The sequence below is a fragment of the Sylvia atricapilla genome, chromosome 7 (genome assembly GCF_009819655.1).
Source record: "Sylvia atricapilla isolate bSylAtr1 chromosome 7, bSylAtr1.pri, whole genome shotgun sequence".
In the NCBI taxonomy this organism is placed as follows: Eukaryota; Metazoa; Chordata; class Aves; order Passeriformes; family Sylviidae; genus Sylvia; species Sylvia atricapilla.
In genome coordinates this window covers 38,155,985-38,176,125 of record NC_089146.1, presented here as the reverse complement: position 1 = coordinate 38,176,125, position 20,141 = coordinate 38,155,985, and the positions used below count along the sequence as shown (strand labels likewise).

Below are 20,141 nucleotides of genomic sequence, written 5' to 3'. Positions count from 1 at the left end.
CTCTGATGGGGCTCACCAGACCTTTGCCCAAGTTCTGCTGGTGTTCGATTTAGGAGAAGCCCAAACCCCTCCAGCAGAAGAGCCCAGGGCTCACCTCACTTTCCAGCCCGTAGTCCTGGACCAGTCTGATGTAGAGCGTGGGGCTCCAGTCCTGAGCCCCCTCCAGCTGCAGCCCCATGGTTCTGCAGGAGCCTGCCTTCAGGCTGTGCTCACGGATGGCCGTGTCGATGGTGTCCCTGGCCATGGCTCGGTACGTTGTCCACTTCCCACCTGGGCAACACACACCCACCTCCTTACTCGGGGAAAGCAGGAGCAACTCCAGCTGTTACACACTACAGACATGTCTGTGTGTTTCTTATATCACACCAGTCGTGCCAGGCTTGCTCCAGGCCACTCCTGCCGCCACTGGCAGGGCAGTTTGTGGCTACGGGGGCTGAAGAATCAGCATGGAACAAGGGTTTTGTTGAAGGAGCCTGGGGAAGGCCAGCAGAGGGGCAGCTCCAAGGAGCCCCCAGTACCTGCGATGGTGATGAGGCCGCTGTCGCTGACGGTCACCACGTGGTTCCGGGACAGGGACTGCGTGTCCTTGGAGTCGGGGTTGGTCACCAGGGGCCTGATGCCACTCCAGGCTGCCAGCACATCTCCTCTTCTCACTGTGCAGAGCCACATTGAGGCAGGGCCAGCCCCAGGCCGGGGCTGCTGCACACCCTGCTCGGCCCTGAGCAAGCCCCAGGGCTGGGGAGAGCCCCCAGGGCCAGGGCACAAGCTGGCCTATGGAATTCCAGCATCACTGACGCTGGAGAAACCCTCCCAGGCCATGAGGCCCACCTCGTCACCAGCCCAGAGCCCTCCAGGTGTCCCCTGACAGCTCCAGGGGTTGGGACTCCAAACCTCCCTGGGCAGCTCCAGCCTGACCCCTCTCTCCATGAGAATTCTTCCCAATGAACCTGAGCAGTCCTTACATTACATTTTATAAACCAAAATAAAGTTTGTTACGTGAGCGTAACATTTCCTTTCAGACCTTCTAAGCTTTTCCTCTAGCTTGAAGGTTATTATTCCAAGATTTCCTCTTGACAAGTCATCTTTATCCCCAGCCTTCGCCCTAAGTGCAGTCACCAATTTGCTTTATACTGAAGTCTTTGGAACATGTTTTTAGCACAACTTTCAAACGACCGATAATTGAAAAATCACTAAAAGGGTGTAAAAAAACATCCCCCAAAGAACAGGGAATAGATTTCCGAAATCAATGGTGCTCTGCCAGCGTGTTTAACCTGCCAAAATGAAGTGTTAATCACAGACACAAGATCCTGTATTAGGGTTATAAACTAATGAAACTACAGAAAGCAGCACGCGTGACGCTGTAATTAAGCAGCTGGAAGGTGTCCAAGCCTGTGGAAGTTGATAACCCTGGCACTGGCTCTGGCAGCAGAGGCAGGGCTGTGCAGGGTTGATATGGGCAGTGCCGTTGTTATTTCAGCTCCAGCCATCTATAAACTGTAATTGCACAGGAGAACCAGCACAGGCCCAGCTGGGCTGAGCCAGAGGGACTGAACAGCTCCGAATGTGCTGCTGAAAATGCACGGGAAACCACGGAATGGCCTGGCTTAGGACAGACCTCCCAGCTCATCCCACCCCACCCCTGCCATGGCAGGGACACCTCCCACTGTCCCAGGTGCTCCAAGCCCCAGTGTCCCTTGGGCACTGTCAGGGATCCAGGGGCAGCCACAGCTGCTCTGGGCACCTGTGCCAGCCCTGCCCACCTCACAGGGGAGGATTTCTTCCCAATATCCCATCTAATCTCTGTTCCATTCACATTCCCATCTCTCTCCCTGGTCTCCTGCACTTCCAACACCAACTGCTGCTCCAGACACTGAACAGGAGCTTCCCTGGACACTTCCAGAACTTCATACAACGTGCAGACATCAACTCTGCACTTGAGGAAACAAGGAATGGAGCATTTCCCTCTCCAGATAGCAGCTTTTCCTAAATCTGTAAAGGATGTTACAATGTTCCTGCCTTGAGTGCTTTTCAGATTTATTTTAGTGCTGCAGCAGAAACGCAGCAGTACCAACGCTTCCACAGAACAACTGGAATAAACCAAACCCTCAGTCACAACTGGAATAAACCAAACACCTCAGGAAAGGTGGCTGCCCAGGGCAGTGGTGGAGTCCCCCTCGCTGGAGGTGCCCAAAACCCGAGTGGATGTGGCACTTGGGGACATGTGTTAGCGGTGAGGACAGCAGCGCTGCTGGGAGTGGGTGATGTGGAACAGCAGCACTGTAGAGCTCATGGTGACAATTCCAAACCCCCAGAGCACAACAACCACGGCTGGCAGGCACACAAAAGCTCCAGGCAGCAGCACCTCCCCAGGCTGGATGGCCCAGCCCTCCCCAGGGCAGGATCCCCCGGGATTACCTTCCACGTCGGCGCCCAGGTAGTTGCGCACCTCGCTGAGGATGAAGTTGATGTCCTCCTCGGTGGGGATGGGGTGTGAGGTGACATCCGTGGGGCTGTCCGTGGTCCCTGCGATCGTCATCTTCTCCCAGGGCAGGAAGAAGATGACTCTGCCGTCGCTGGTGGCCGGGTCCAGCAGCCCCATGTTGTCAGGGCTGGAAGAGAGGAGGGGTCTGGCTCAGAATGGGAACGGGTGGTGGCACCTGGGGTCTGTCCCTGCACCCCAGGACACAGGTAAGGACTGGGACACCACATCTCTGCTCAGGTAAAGGAGTTAATTAATGAACAGATAACGGATTTCACGTGTGGCCGAGACATGGCTTTAAGCAGATGTCCCAGAAGTTTGGGGAAACAAGAGCCGTGGATGTTTTAATGCCATCAAATCGCAGTGATTCCTCCAATCTGCCTCCACAGTAAAAATGGAGCAGGAGGGGTGAGGGGTGGCAACTGAGAGGAAAAAGAGAACAGAGAAGAGAAATGAAGACATTTAAGGAATATCCTTCCAGTGACACTAAGCCTGAGTTTGTCACCACCTGCCACTTCAGCAGGAAGGAACACCCACAGACTACCAGGGGATTTGGACCAAGGAACGTGCTCTGAGTGCTTCCAGCTCTGGCCCTGAATGGGGAACTGTGCTTGGAGGAAAAAAAGGCAAAAGAGACTTGGTGGCTGCTGCTACTCAGGCATTATTCATTACTTCTGCCAGTGCCACAACAGAATGATTCAGTACAAGGACGAAAAACCGCTTTGGATAGGAGATTTTAATTCATGTATCAGGTTCTTCTGGTGCAATGTAAGAAAGATATCCACAGGTACAAACCCACTGCCTCCTCATGGCTTATTAAAAACCTCTGCTGGTATTTCAGAAAACAAAAGGCTTTTATGAACACTTCAAAGCAAACAGCTTTTATGTAGGAAAACACTGAACTGCCTCTTTTTTCGATAATTTTTACTTCAAGGGCTGATCCTGACTTTCATTGAAGGTGCTGCAATTCCTTTTACAAACGTGTGCAGTCAGGTCAGGGCTCTTCAGCTGTGCCCCTGAGACACAGGAACACAGGAGGGAGGGCAGGAGATGCAGATTTAGGCGGCAGTTAGGGACTTCAGAGGGGAATTATTCAGTTAACCCAAACCCTAAGGCAGTGTCTGAAGGCAAAGACCCCTTGGCTGGGATTTCCCTATTCAAGCTGAATCGCTGCAAATCGCATTTTTAGGAAGTCTGAAGTGATTACTGAAGGCAAGGCTGGGAGAGAGGCTGAGAATTTCATAGCTAGCATGTATATTAGACCCATTTTAGCTGATATTTATAGACAGCTTAGGCATATGGTGGCAGAGGTACAATCTAATAGGGGAAGTCAACACAGGTTTGGGAAAGGTAAATCACCTCAGACAAATGATTACTTTTTAAAATGAAAAAGCTGTTGATTTAGAGACAGAGGAAATCAGAGGTTTAATATACAGTATCAGAAGTCAGAAACTTTACAGACATTTTCTTCAAAGTGTGATTTTTTTTTTGATGCGATTTCATAAAAACTGTTAAAAAGAAGGAAGGGAAACAAGAAAAGACTTCGAGCCAAGTTTTCCCACAGCACCTCTGGACTGCAGTGTTTTAGACTGCACAGCAAGTGCCGAGAAAGGCTGAAACTGTTTTCCATATGCCAATTATTTCCTGAATCACTGATACCAGCTATCCTGGGAAGCTCTCTCTCCATGCCCTTTGCCACGCTTTTTCCAGCTTATTTAAATAACTAAAGAACCACCCAAACAAATGCAAAATAAGGTGTTTTGCATCAGAAAGAAGCATCTTAACACCCAAATACTGGCCTTCCTGAGCCCCTGCTGCACACCAGGAATAGCTGTGGAACAACGTGGTTTTATGAGGCAGAAATTCCTACGATTCCACCATGGATGAGAGAAGAGCCATGCAGCCGTGGTGAGATTTCTCTTTCAAGATGGGTAAAATGGGCAAACTCAGGATTGGAAACTCCAACGGGAAGCATAAAGCAATGCCTTTACAGAGAAATGTAGAGGTAAAAGGTCTGGGAGATCCATGGAACATCTCCCCTTGAAGAAGCATTTGACCAAAGCATCACAAAAGCAGTTAAAGAACGATAAAAAGTGACTCTCCATAGGGAGGAAGTAAGGTGCAACAGGCAAGTTTACCTGGGATGTGGAATACAGAGCAGAGAGGAAAATTCCAGAAGCATCTGAAATTGGTCAGAAGGGAGAGGAAAAAGCCTTGCCTTCACAGAGACATTCCAGGCAGGAAGCCTAATTAACGAGGGGAGGAATTCTGGGGCTATTAAAGAAGGGCATCAATGAGTAAGAAACCCACGGAGAACGAATGCATTAGGTTAATATTAGTCGTACAAAATCTTGACTGTATTTATAACTAAAACCCTCTAGATGTTAAAAAAAAAAAAAAAAAAAAATCGTGTGACTATGGGCCAAAATCCTGTAACACATTCCCAGGGCACACGTGGACATGGTGAAATGCCAACCTTCCTGTGCTGAGCAGTGTTCCTTGGCACCAGGAGAAGGAAGGCCTGATACAACCAAGATGAAATCCCACTAGTGTTTTCTATTTAGCAGACAGTTCCCTGCTTTCAGCTATCCCACTCCAAGGAAACTCAGTGCAGTTTTATCTTATCAGCTGTGCTGTGGAGGCAGTGTGTGGGCTGATACTATTTTCCAAGGAAAGTAATGCCCACATGCTGACATACACCGGGGAACATGGAGAACAAGATTTCTCCACATTTCCAATTAAAATTATTGGGTTATTACAGACTAAATAAATCAGAGCTCTCAAGCGTATCCAGCCATCTTTCACTTCGGATTTAGCAAGTGAGTCCAGGTTTTAAAGCTTTCCATGTTTTTGTGTAGGGCCATAAAGCTAATCACACCCATCCTTCTCCTGGCATATGAGGAAACTGGGATTACAGCCCATTTCTCCACATTTTTAGTACTTTGAAGCAGCTATCAGGTCATTTTACCATTTTTCATGGAGAAAGATACAGAAATGAAAAAAAAGGACCAGAAGAGAATGCAGGGGTGATTTTACACCGGGCCAAAAATGCCTCAATTTTGCAGTGTGTGGTCGTGTCCTGTTGGGACAGCTCCGGCAGAAACACCCCCTGGTGCTCTGGAAGGCTGAATTCCCATTCTGAGGGGGCTGTGGAAGGCATTACTGCAAGGGCACTGTATCAACACAACTGGGCTAAGTCCATAAAGGGGAATTTCCATTAGGATGCTAATGACTTCAGGAACCAAAGGTAATATTTGAGTTCTGACTGACAAGGCTGGCTCGGGAGAAGGGGATTTGGCTTTGCACAGCAAACAGGGAGAGGAGCAGGAGACTGCAGGAGCAGAGTGCCACAGGAACCTCTCCTGGAACAAGGAGGGCACGTCCTGTCCACCAAAACCCCCAGGGATGGGTGGGTGGGCTTGGGGCCACAGCAAACGTGGTTGTGTTACCCTGAGCCACTTCTACTGCCTGTGACAGTAATTATTCTCACTGATTACACTGCCCATCCTATCACTTATTCTGTGCTTCTGCACTCCTGTTTCCTCTGAGCAGAGCCACTCCCGGCAGAGTCACTGCACAGGGAGTCTCACATGTAAAGGCAGGCAGTGGAACAAGATGATCTTTAAAGACCCTTCCAGCCCAGAGCGCTCTGTGATTCCATGATTTAACAGGACAAGAGATTCTGTATGAAGGTGCAACCTCTCTGGGAGGTTTTACATGCCCCTTGTTTTCCTGAGGGGGTGACCAGGCAGCAGCACACTAAGCTCAAAGGCATCACTGGAACAGGTGCTTTCACAAGCCTGGGGATGTGCTGCCTAAACGCCTTCTGCTTCAGCAGAGCCCTGCCTCGGGGAGCTCTAACTAAAAGCTACACGGCCTCAGCCTGTTCTGAATAGATGAAATTGTTCTTCTCACGGGCACAGCGCCAGCATCCTCTTTAAAAACCACAGCTAAGAATCAGGATCACGCTGTGCACGCCGAGGTGCTGCACAGCCAGCCGTGCATCCCTCCCAGCTGACTTCTGCAGCAGCAGCAGAGATTACAAATGGTGTAACACGGGCAGCAGGCTCCCCCAGCCTCACCTGTAATAACCGGGCATCACGATGTGCACGCCTGCACTGGGCTGACAGATGTTGGGCACCTCCTGATCATCCATTCTGCGGACCGAGTCTGTGAAAGGTCCCGTGGCATTGATAACACACTTGGCTCTGACATCGAACTCCTTCCCTGGGAAAGAAAACAGTATCAATCACAGACACCGTTTGTTTCCTGCTCACCGATGCTCTTTGTTATTCATCTCTCTATGAAGTCAACCTACTGTAAAGTGTACCCTGCAGTGTCTGAACACAACAGCTGGGATGGGCTCTAAAAATTAACTACGTGTGCACCCGACACCAGATTTGAGAGAAAATGTTTTAGAGTGGAATTCCAGCTTATCTGTAAGGGCAGGAGAGAGGCAGGCGGGGTGGAAGTTGCCCAGCTGCAATCTGCCTCTCAAGAAGAGAGATTTCAGTCTCAGCCCGCAGAGTCGGTAAATGGGATTACTACTGTACAGCACGGAGCTTTTCACAATGTCATCGTTGCTTGACAGAAGGGCTGGGATGGAAAGCTCAGTCTGGCCTGCCAAAACACTGGGTTTTGAGTGAGAAATGTGACACAAGTGGAAGCTGAGTGACACTAATGGCACGGCCCAGGAAGATGGCTCCTGTGTGGGTTCAGGGCTGTTTGCAGAGGGCAGTGGCCCCACTCCTCCCTCCCGGGTTATCCCAGGGTGTCACTGCCCCCTACAGTGAACACCCCGCAGACCCCACAGTCACCTGTGAGCACATCCCTGCAGCGCACCCCACAGACCCCACACACCCCATGTACCCCACAAACCCCACACTAACCTGTGAGCACATCCCCATAGTGCATGCTGCAGACCCCATACACCCCATGTACCCCACACTCACCTGTGAGCACATCCCTATAGCTCACCCTGCAGACCCCATACACCCCACGTACCCCACACTCACCTGTGATGACATCCCTGCAGTGCACCCCGCAGACCCCATGTACCCCATACACCCCACAGACTCCATACACCCCATACACCCCACTCACCAGTGATGACGTCCCTGCAGTGCACCCTGCAGACCCCATGTATCCCCCACACCCCATACACCCCACACACCCCATGTACCCCATACACCCCACAAACCCCATGTACCCCACACTCACCAGTGATGACGTCCCTGCAGCGCATCCCGCAGACCCCACAGATCCCATGTACCCCATACACCCCACAGACCCCACAAACCCCACTCACCGGTGATGACATCCCTGCAGCACACCCCGCAGACCCCACACACCCCATACACCCCATGTACCCCATACACCCCACAGACCCCACACACCCCACTCACCGGTGATGACATCCCTGCAGCGCACCCTGCAGACCCCACAGACCCCATACACCCCACAGACCCCACAGACCCCACTCACCGGTGATGACATCCCTGCAGCGCACCCCGCAGACCCCATACACCCCATACACCCCACAGACCCCACAGATCCCATGTACCCCACAAACCCCACTCACCGGTGATGACATCCCTGCAGCACACCCCGCAGACCCCACAGACCCCATACACCCCATGTACCCCATACACCCCACAGACCCCACACACCCCACTCACCGGTGATGACATCCCTGCAGCGCACCCTGCAGACCCCACAGACCCCATACACCCCACAGACCCCACACACCCCACTCACCGGTGATGACATCCCTGCAGCGCACCCTGCAGACCCCACAGACCCCATACACCCCACAGACTCCATGTACCCCACTCACCGGTGATGACATCCCTGCAGCGCACCCTGCAGACCCCACAGACCCCATACACCCCACAGACCCCACAGACCCCACTCACCGGTGATGACATCCCTGCAGCGCACCCCGCAGACCCCACACACCCCACACACCCCATACACCCCACACACCACACAGACCCCATGTACCCCACTCACCGGTGATGACATCCCTGCAGCGCACCCCGCAGACCCCACAGACCCCACACACCCCACAGACCCCACAAACCCCACTCACCGGTGATGACATCCCTGCAGCGCACCCCGCAGACCCCATACACCCCACAAACCCCACAGACCCCATGTACCCCATACACCCCACACACCCCACAGACCCCACTCACCGGTGATGACATCCCTGCAGCGCACCCCGCAGACCCCACACACCCCACACACCCCACAAACCCCACTAACCTGTGATGACATCCCTGCAGCGCACCCCGCAGACCCCACAGACCCCACAGACCCCACACACCCCACAGACCCCACAAACCCCATGTACCCCACTCACCGGTGATGACATCCCTGCAGCGCACCCCGCAGACCCCACACACCCCACAGACCCCACAGACCCCATACACCCCATACACCCCACAGACCCCACAGACCCCACAGACCCCACTCACCGGTGATGACATCCCTGCAGCGCACCCCGCAAACCCCATGTACCCCATACACCCCATGTACCCCATACACCCCACAGACCCCACACCCCACACTCACCGGTGATGACATCCCTGCAGCGCACCCCGCAGACCCCATACACCCCACAGACCCCACAGACCCCACTAACCTGTGATGACATCCCTGCAGCGCACCCCGCAGACCCCACACACCCCATACACCCCACAGACCCCACAGACCCCATGTACCCCACTCACCGGTGATGACATCCCTGCAGCGCACCGCGCAGACCCCACAGACCCCATGTACCCCACTCACCGGTGATGACATCCCTGCAGCGCACCCTGCAGACCCCATACACCCCATACACCCCATACACCCCACAGACCCCACAGACCCCACAGACCCCACTCACCGGTGATGACATCCCTGCAGCGCACCCCACAGACCCCACAGACCCCATGTACCCCATGTACCCCACTCACCGGTGATGACATCCCTGCAGCGCACCCCGCAGACCCCACACACCCCATACACCCCATACACCCCACAGACCCCACAGACCCCACTAACCTGTGATGACATCCCTGCAGCGCACCCCGCAGACCCCACAGACCCCATGTACCCCATGTACCCCACTCACCGGTGATGACATCCCTGCAGCGCACCCCGCAGACCCCACAGACCCCACACACCCCACACACCCCACTCACCGGTGATGACATCCCTGCAGCGCACCCCGCAGACCCCATGTACCCCACAGACCCCACAGACCCCACTCACCGGTGATGACATCCCTGCAGCGCACCCCGCAGACCCCACAGACCCCACACACCCCACACACCCCACTCACCGGTGATGACATCCCTGCAGCGCACCCCGCAGACCCCACAGACCCCATGTACCCCATACACCCCACTCACCGGTGATGACATCCCTGCAGCGCACCCCGCAGACCCCACACACCCCACAGACCCCACACACCCCACTCACCGGTGATGACATCCCTGCAGCGCACCCCGCAGACGCGCTGCCGCCCGCTGCCGGTGTCGGGCCGCTTGAGCAGGTGCCGCACCTCGGTGTAATTGGCGGTGGCAGCGCCGTAGCGGGCGGCGGTCAGGGCGATGGCCAGGTTCATCCGCGCGTCGTTGTGCTGTCCTGCAGGGAAGGACAGCCGTCACCCGCAGCCACGGCCGCGCTATGGAAGCGTGTCAGCACGGATCTGTCACAGCTGTCCCTGTCACATCGCATAGCGCTGACGGCCGCTCGCTGCCGGGCCCCGCGCACGCCGGGATGTGCCCCGGAACAAACCATCCTCCCCTCTCCTTTGTGGTCCTGCCGTCAGCCGGGACCCCATTACTGTGACAATACGACCGCTATTAACCAACAAACCCGATTACCAAGCGACACTCGACACCCAAAACATCCTTTTAGAGACTGTGCCAAATTTAACTTTTTTTTTTTTTTGTATATTCCTTTGAACTTCCCAACACACAACATAAAAGCACCCAAAAAAGAGGACTTAAGCGGACAAGAATTAATGAAGGATTCTTAACATATATCATTAAAGATTTATTACTGAAATTCCCTCGTTAAAGAAAACCAAGAGAGAGGTGGAGGGACTGTGAGGGGAAGATGATTAATTACTCTGAAATACTGGCTTCACCTGAGACTTTTCCTATTTATTATTGCACTGAAGTTGGAGGCCTGGATGCTGGCTGGAAAGAATTACTATACATTGAAGGGGCCAGGCTCTGTGTGTCCTGAATAATTAATTTCTGAGCAGGCTAAACTTCCTGAGGTACGGTGCACTGCCCCACCTGTTTGGACCACTCCTATCACAGACGATACTGATAAAGTGATAAATCTGTAATAGATACTGTAGGTGATTTATGTTGCCAGCATTCCCAGCGTTTAGTATAAATGGTTTATGTAAAGTTCGGTCCTTCGGATTCTGCCTGCGCAGATCTCCAGCCCCCGCGCAAATCATCTGCTCCCAGCTAAAAGGGCAAAGTTATAAAGATGGGATCAATGGCCTCGCAAGCACCACCTCCCCTCCCCAAACCCCTCATTCCGACCCAGCCCAGGCCCTGCAGTGCAATCCGTCTTCAGCCGTGAGAAAAAAAGTTACACCAAGTGCCCAGGAACGGCAGCATGATAAAGCACCGATGAAGAAACAAACAGTAACTCCAATTCCACACGGCAAACAATGGCCCGAATCAGCTGCAACAACGGCAGAACGGCAAAACAACTGAGCAGGGTGTCAGGAAAAGTTGGGGATGCTCCATCACACGAGATCCACGGGAGGGAACGACCATCGGTCAGAGCTGGCAGGCAAAGCATTCGGTAAATGCACGGGCACTGCTGCTGCTGCCGTGGCAGGAGGGAGAAATGACCTTACGAGGTTCACCTCAAAGCTGCCCGCTTTCAGGCAGGGTTGAGAGAAGGTACAGAGGGAGCACTGGGTGGAAAAGGGACAAAGGACAGCGACAAGCTGTGCTACAGCAGCTGCTTCCACACAACCACAGGGATTCCAGAGGAACCCGGTGTTCAGGGAATGACTGGATGTGGCACTCAGTGCTCTGGGCTGGTTGATGAGGTGAGGTCACAGCTTGGACTCGATGCTCTTGGAGGGCTTTTCCAACATAAATGCTTCAGTGATTCTGTAAGCCAGGAAACGCTCCTGTAGCCTGCAGCCAAGGGCTCTCAGGAGCTCATTACTCTGCAGACATCCCCTTTATCTGGTGCTGAACTGGGCCAGCCTGACCCACGGCACCGCAGGGCTCAGCTGTCCCTGCACACTGCAGCACCCCTCCAACAGGGAGCCCCAAACCCCAAACCCTGCCAGGGGCACAAGGGGGATTTGTTCCCTCCTTGCAGCAGTGCCCCAGGAGGCACCAACACAAACCCCACTCTCCTGGGGCTGCCCTGGTGTGGGGACTCATCACACCACCCCACCTCAGCCAATATTAGCTTTGGTCTATGGAACTCTGACTGTTTAAATTTGGTGAGTTTGCCTCTTCCAAGATTTGCCACTTATTTGTCCAGAGCAAAAGCAATCCGGAGAAGCCAATCAGCAGAATAAATAACGTGGAAACGGGTAGCCTCTACAAAACCAGACTTCCAAATAACAAATGTTTAGCAAGCCCCAAATCCAGAGGCTGCTCGGCGTTTTGTTGAGCCTCCCAATGCTCCTAAGGCCAGAGTGAGCTCAGGACACTCTCGGCACATGCCAGGATTTGGCCCACTGTGTTCAAAAGAACATTTTCCTGCTTTCTCTGAACCTCTCATCCATTTTCCCCTCATCATTATTCTGACGCAAGAACCCCCATGCTATTACTCACTCCTCAGCTGTCCAAAAGCAACTGAGAGCCCACGGAATGCATTTGCAGGCAGAGGACTGGGAAATAACCAGTTCCTGATTAACTACACTGGTAGAAAAGCACACTGGCTTCAGATTGATGTGACCTACAGTGTGGAGTCCTCGAGTATTTCATGGCATAAACAGCAGAGATCTGCAGAGGTCTGGGTTTGAAAGGAATAAAGAGTGACTTCCCACCTTGGGAATTTATCATCTGTGGAGAACAACAGTGCAACCAGTTAGGAGAGACGGGGTCACAGGATAGTGGTTTCATACTCAGGAACAGCTGGATTTTGCCTTTTATTTTTTTAAAGCCTGCTCACTGGCATGTGTGTACTCTCCCCTTGATAATGGCAATAAAATCCTGCTCTTGAACAGAGAATGAGAATATCCTGAACTGGGAGGGATGTACCAGGATCACCCAGTCCAACTCCCTGCCTTGCACAGACACCCCGACAATCCCACCCTGTCCCTGGGAGACCTGCCCAAATGCCTCTGGAGCTCTGGCAGCCAGAGCTGTGCCCATGGGCTGTGCCCATTCGCTGGGGAGCCTGGGCAGTGCCCAGCACCCTTCACCCAAAGTGGAAGCACCTTTTCTTGATATCCAGCATAACCCCCTCCTGACACAGCCGCAGCCCTTCCCTCAGGTCCTGTCCCTGGTCACAGGGAGCACAGAGGGGAGCTGCCCCTCGGGAGGGAGCTCCAGACCACAGCCATGATCTTTAACACGCCAGAGAGAAAGGGAAGGAGAAAGCAAAGCAAAGGTTTTGCATCTCAACCTTTCTGACCTTGCAATCAAATGCCACTGTCCCCAGACACAGAGATGCCCTGAACAGCAGAGAAAAGCATCTCCAAGCTTTGGCTCCTCCAGCCCAGGCGTGTTGACACGGGCACTGCTGCACCTTCCCAAGATGTCTGTTCAATGATTGCACTCTAAGAAACCCGGGGTGTGATCGATGGCAGGGGAACCCTGAGCTGCCAGGGAGGCCCTGGATCCCTCAGCACAGCCATCCCTGTCCTGCACAGCAGCCACTGGGGCTCCTAAGCCAAACAGAACAATGATCCCCCCTTGCTGCCACAGGCAACCCCTCGGTGATCCTTTGGGGTTTTCCAAATACTTCAGCCAAAAAGTTATTTTCTAACCGCACAGTGGCTGAGCCAAATTCCTTTGGCATCCTCCTGCACAGGTGAGTATGCTCCTGAAGAGCCACTAAATCTCCTAAGTGTAGGCAACACAGGGAAATGGTAAGTGTGACACTCCCTGAGAAGAGATGAGAACACTGCCCTGCCTGGAGAGGACTCTGCTGCTCCAGGGCTGCTTTGAGAGCACTTGCTCCTTGCGTGATTGTCACCTGCTGCATCCTGACAGAAGGCACTCACAGCTCAGCGCCTTGGGAGAAGCCTCCCCGAGCCAACTGATGGAACATGCTGAGTTCTCCTTGTGCAGCACCTCTTGAAAACAGCAAGGAAAATGGAAGGAATCATCCCTCCCCTTACTTGTTTTCACCTGCTGTAATACGGTGACAATTAAGAGATATGTTCATTCGTTCATTTTTACTAAGGGCAGCCAACCCAGCTTTTCCCAAAACACTGGGCTAAGTGCTTTCACCAAATTAACACCAAACCCTCTAAAAACCCCCTCAATCCTAGAAGCCACACTGCTGAGGACATTTAGTGTGCAAAGACAGTTTGAGTCAGTCTGTCCCACACCACGTTAAGCCCAACAGTGATGCCATTTGGTTTATAATTTCTTCTTTTCGTGTAATTTGGGAAAATTCTATTTTCACTCCTTAGTAGCAAACGCTGTATTTCTTCACATCCGAACAGACAATGTTTCCGTTGGCACTCACAGGATCCTCCCCCAGAGTGCACACAGTGTACATGCAATTTTATTTTTATCAGAGCTGAGCCCCAGCCAGCAGGGAGTGGTACCAAAGCCCACAGACCAGAGAGATTTGTTTGGGACTGATTCAGGAGCGTTGTGTGAAAACCAGAGCGTTAATGAGGCGCTCGGGCAGTTCTGGTATGTTCTGTCCTGTGTCACACCAATTCACAGAATCACAGAGCCCAGAAAGGCCTGGGGTGAGAGGGAGCTCAAAGCTCACCTACCCACAGGTGTATCCCTTACTGCAGCCCTGCACCAGGCTAACTGCAGGCACACAATAAAGCAACGCAGGGAACCAAATCCTTTCGTGCCCAAAGTTTTCTCACAGCGTACATACAAACCTCACCCAAACCTCGCCACATTTAAGGCTGCTGGGTGATCACACAATTATCCATGTGCATTAGATACAGACAACTACACTTCACTACGTCACCAAGACTGTCCCTCTCCTGTAATTTTAATGAAGTGCTTAATTGCACGAGCAGTTTTATTACAAGCATTAAGCAGGAGGCCAGGAGCTGCTGTGCATATGGGAAGGGTTAGATCCCAGACAGGCACGATGAATCAGCTGGAGTGACTCAAAAGCATTCCAGACTCCTCTGAGAGAGACCTCAGCAAGTTCTCCTCCCCAAACACAAGCAGAGTAAGCTCAGGGGGAATGTCCCCTTGGACTCGTGAGGCACAGCTCAGTACCATGCCCTCAGAGCTGAACCCTCCAGCTCTCTGAATCACACCAAACTGAAGGGGAATTTGCTGCTAACTCCTAGATTTTCTAGGATATGCAGCACTCATGTCCTTGTTGCTGTCCTGCTCCAGGGGAACAGGTTCTGACCCGGCTGCATCAGCTCCATCCCCACCAGCAGCACAGCTCCTGGCTGTGCCTGCAGCGCACAGAGCCCCAGCTCTGCCGTGCCCTGGGCCACCCGTGCTGCTGAGCTAAGGTGGGGAGGGTCATGGACAACTAAATATACACTGGAAATAACCACACGCCACATTTCAGCTCTTTAACATCCGCCCCAAGGTGTGAGCTTTCATGGGAAGGGAAGCCTTGAGCCTTCTCACAGGTAAATTGATTCCAACAGTTCAAACTCAGATTTGACACATCCAGTTTGAATAACCCAGTAAGAGTCCCTACTCTTGGAATCACAGAGTGGTTTGGGTTGGAAGGGAGCTCATCCCATTCCACACCCTGCCAGAGACCGTGTCCACTCCCCAGCCAACCTGACCTTGGGCACTTCCAGGGATCCAGGGGCAGCCACAGCTTCTCTGGGCACTGTGCCAGGGCCTCAGCACCCTGCCAGGGAAGGATTTCTCCCTGATCTCCCACCTACCCCTGCCCTCTGCCCGTTTATAGCCAATGCCCCTGTTCTACTATGATTTGTTCCAAATTCTGTAGTTATAAACAAAGCAATATCACAAGCAAGAGGCAGAAAACCCACAAAATATTTTTACAGAAGAAATCCCAGTATCCTTCAAATGTCTGTCTGATCGATTCTGCTGCCAAGTTACAGCACAGGAGCTAAAACTCCTACTGAAACTAAGATCCCAGAAAGCAAAAATAAGCCACAGTCTCCACCACATCCAGTGACAGACAAAATTTGGAATTCTGGCTCTGTGTGACTGCTTTATAATTACGTTGTTTCCCACTTCTTTTGTATCAGCCTTCAACTTGTCACTACACCGCGACTGCCGTGTCAGTGGCAGGAAAAGCACCGTGTTAAAATGAAACTAAACATTGTCACTGTCAGTTTATGGAAACGGCGCTAAAATGTCACCCTGAGCACCCGTCACGGCGGGGCTGCCGCGGCCGTGCCACCGCGCCAGGCTGGTGTCACCACAGCTCACTGCGTCCCCTCTGCCACCAACGCCTAACAGGGGGGACAATCCCAGCGGGGCGAGCTCCCGGCAGGGCCACTGTGCTGGTTTTGAGCAAAGCAGGGCTGGAGTGTCACCGTGTGCTGAGCCTGGCCAGCCAGGAGAGCTCACCTGGGAGCAGCATGGCCAGAGGGCTGCTGCGCCTGGAGTGCCAGGCCAGCGTGGAGAGAGCAGCACTGCTCCCACAGGTGACAGAACCCACGGCGTCACCCTCCACGATCTCCCCATAACCCTGTCCCAAGGGCCACATCCAGATGTCTCCTGAACGCTGCCAGGGATGGTGACCCCACCACCTCCACAGACAGCTTCTTACACTGCCTGACCACTCTTTCAGCGAGAAGCTGCTCCTAACATCTATTCTGATGCTCCCCTGCGCAGCTTGAGGCTGTTTCTCCTGTCCCTTGTTCCCTGGGAGCACTGAGGTGTGCAGGGGTCCCAATGACACGTCCCCACGGGGAGCAGCACACTGGCACCCAGTGAGGCACTGCAGCTCCCCCAAAACACAGCCCTGGCTCACAGCAGAGCTCCATCCCTGCCCCTGAAAGCCACAGCAGAGCTCCATCCCTGCCCCTGAAAGCCACCACACACCGGGGACCGCTCTGATGTTTGTGCCACAATGAACGAGGAACAGCGTTTTGTTCAGGAGTAATCTGAAATCTTTTTTGGTAACACGATCTGAAGAATTATTCCCCGTTAACTTCTTAAGGGACACAAACCCCATCCTTTGCTTATACAAGCATTAAAAAAAAAGAAAAGAGAGAGGCCCCGAATTCACTGGAATATTCATCATCTCCAACCTTAAACCCAGGGCGTACAAACATACGAATCCAGCAAGTCAGAAAGCAAAGCCAATTTAATCTGTGGCTCCCCTGAGGTAAATGTAGTTCACAGTCCTGCCCCCACCCCAACCTCAGCCATAATCCCTGCTTCCTGGAGGTAAGAAAGCACTGGAGTGAGGAAAATTCTGCAGCAGGATATAATGATCCAAAATGACAGGGACAATAATGACAATGAATTTCATGTCTCCCAGTCATGAGCCGGGGATGCTTGACTGGGCTGACTCACACGATTAAATTGTTACAGGTACAGCAGAGCCGCAGTTATCAGCCGCTGCTTTTGGGAAGGCGCCCGGGGCGGCGGGCGGGCAGCACGGCCCTGCTGTCGGGAGCAAAGGGCTCCTCCTGCGGCTCTGCCTGCTCCTCTGACAGAGCCAAAGCTGGGTTAAACATGCAGCTGGTGCAGCCCATTGATTTTATCCCTTCTGAAAATGATAAAAGCGCCCTGACGGGGAAAGCGCGGCGGGAGCGGAGCGGCGAGCCGGGAAGTGGGCAGTGCTGATCCCTGTCTGTGCCTGCACCTGCACTGGGAATGCTGTCCTGGGCTCACCTGCCCTGTCCTGAGCCCCCTGCACCATCCTGGGCTCACCTGCACTGCCCTGGGCTCACCTGCACTGTCACCTGCACTGTCACCTGCACTGTCCTGAGCCCCCTGCATCATCCTGGGCTCACCTGCACTGTCCTGGGGTCACCTGCACTGTCCTGAGCTCCTTGAACTGTCCTGGGGTCACCTGCACCATCCTCGGCTCCCTGCACTGTCACCTGCACCATCCTGGGCTCCCTGCACTGTCACCTGCACTGTTCTGGGCTCACCTGCACCATCCTGGGCTCACCTGCACTCCCCTGGGCTCCCTGCACCATCCTGGGCTCACCTGCACTGTCACCTGCACTCCCCTGGGCTCCCTGCACCATCCTGGGCTCACCTGCACTGTCACCTGCACTGCCCTGGGCTCACCTGCACCATCCTGGGCTCACCTGCACTGTCACCTGCACTGCCCTGGGCTCACCTGCACCATCCTGGGCTCACCTGCACTGTCCTGGGCTCACCTGCACCGCCCTGGGCTCACCTGCACCGCCCTGGGCTCACCTGCACCATCCTGGGCTCACCTGCACCATCCTGGGCTCCCTGCATTCCCCTGGGCTCCCTGCACCATCCTGGGCTCACCTGCACCATCCTGAGCTCACCTGCACCATCCTGGGCTCCCTGCACTCTCCTGGGCTCACCTGCACTGTCACCTGCACTGTCCTGAGCTCACCTGCACTCTCCTGGGCTCACCTGCACCATCCTGGGCTCACCTGCACTCTCCTGGGCTCACCTGCACCATCCTGGGCTCCCTGCATTCCCCTGGGCTCACCTGCACCCCCCTGGGCTCCCTGCACCATCCTGGACTCCCTGCACTGTCACCTGCACTGCCCTGGGCTCACCTGCACCATCCTGGGCTCACCTGCAGCCCAGCCTGCACTCCCTCCCCAGTGCCTGCATCCTGCAGGATTCCAGGGGCAGCCCTGTGATACACACACTGGAAAACAGCTGGGGTCTGGAGCACACACGGGGTGTCTCCCAGCTCCACCAGTGTGCCTGCAGGGCTTCTCTCACCCCCCCAGCCCCAGAATGCAAACACCAAGAAAGATGAGTAGCTGTGTATTTAAATTCACCTGTGCAAAGTCTGTTCAGTGACAAACTGTCAGGGGTTTTATATCCAGGCAAGGAAAAACAGCCACAGAGTTGTCTGTAATATCCCTATTACAGCTCAACATCTCCAAATATCCATTTGTCAAACATGAATTATAAAGCTATAACATTTCATAATTCAGGACACACTCAAATCCTAGGAAAAATAGCTACAAGAGCCCAAATAAAAAAAAAAACATTTATTCCATTTTTGACAGCTTAATGAATGCCCTACTCTTTTGCATTGATTTTTGTGTGTGTGTCTGTGTGTGCACGTGTGCCTGGGAAGGATTTCTCAGGGGGTTTGCTGTAAACAGAGAAAGTGAAATCCTCTGCCAAGCTCTCTTCTACTTTTAAATAACCCTCATATTAAAATATTTCAGCAGAGAATGTATGCAAAACTACTGAGAATGCAAAAAGCAAAAAACCAACTACTTACATCCCAGTAAACATCCTGGAGATTTGTAGAACAAGACATTAAAACAATCCAATACCTTGATGCGGCAAGAGAGTCCTAGACACAGCATATGGTAATTTCTTCTTTCAGGAAATAACAGCAAATTCAGGGTCAGCAGAGCCCTAGAATCTTAAATTCAGGATTGATTCCAGAACGCAAATTTTCCTTACACACCTAAGGGCTCATGTTGCAAGGCAAAACATGTTAAAAAAGCCTGCAAGCACCTGGAGACAGAAAAATCATGTATCATAAAGAGAGCCGTGCCACTTGGAATTGCTGAACACTTTACACTGATGCACTCTGGCCAGCTGGATCCCTGCTTTAATGCTTTTCCTAGTTCTTATCATAATGAACTCCATATAATTTAAATGGAGATTAATTCCTCCATTTAGAGTGCTTTAGAACAATCCTGCCCGAGATGCTGAGCTCAGCCCAGCCTCTCCCCGTGCCTCCTCTCCACTTCTCCCGCGGCCCCTAAGTGGATCTGACAGATCCCTGCTCAGATAGCAGCCGCCTTCTCCCCCCCAAAATGTTGCCTTTTTGCTATTCAGGAGTATCCTAATACCAACAAATGCTAAATGCAGTCTGACATGTCCCCCTAAGAAACAAACTTGTAAGTTGTGGCTTCAAAGCAAACCTTGAATAAATAGGACACGTTGTGTACACCCCGGCTAACATCCAACATATGCTTTGGCTTCCCGACGCTCAGGCAGAGCAAGAATAGCCTCTGGACAAGGCTGTGATTTGCTCTTGCTGGTACTCCCAGCGTTTCTAATGTACCATTTTTCTGTGCCTGTATAAACAATTGAAGGGATGTAATGAAGACGACCCCGGCGCGGTTGGGAACAGAATGTCCCCATGAATTATGGATGGCCGGAGGTGCCACGGGCCCCACCACGCTCCCAGACCTGCACAGGGACAGGGGACAGCCCTGGGCAGGGCCTTTAGCACACAGAATTCACTGAGACACCACGCTCCCAGACCTGCACAGGGACAGGGGACAGCCCTGGGCAGGGCTTTTAGCACACAGAATTCACTGGGACATGGAACACCTTTACCCCTTCCCTTTGGTGGTGGGGATGGACAGCTGTGATCATTT

General features: G+C 53.0%; 1 protein-coding gene across 1 annotated transcript in view; it reads right to left on the bottom strand.

The window, feature by feature from the left end:
- Positions 1-20,141, bottom strand: part of GPD2 (glycerol-3-phosphate dehydrogenase 2) — a 49,162-nt gene that overhangs the window by 6,398 nt on the left and 22,623 nt on the right. The window contains exons 7-11 of the mRNA XM_066323223.1: positions 9,950-10,114; positions 6,562-6,706; positions 2,416-2,609; positions 519-653; positions 95-270 (exon numbers count right to left, since the gene is read on the bottom strand). Coding sequence (XP_066179320.1) covers positions 95-270; positions 519-653; positions 2,416-2,609; positions 6,562-6,706; positions 9,950-10,114 — 815 coding nt within the window. The remainder of the gene's footprint in view (positions 1-94; positions 271-518; positions 654-2,415; positions 2,610-6,561; positions 6,707-9,949; positions 10,115-20,141) is intronic.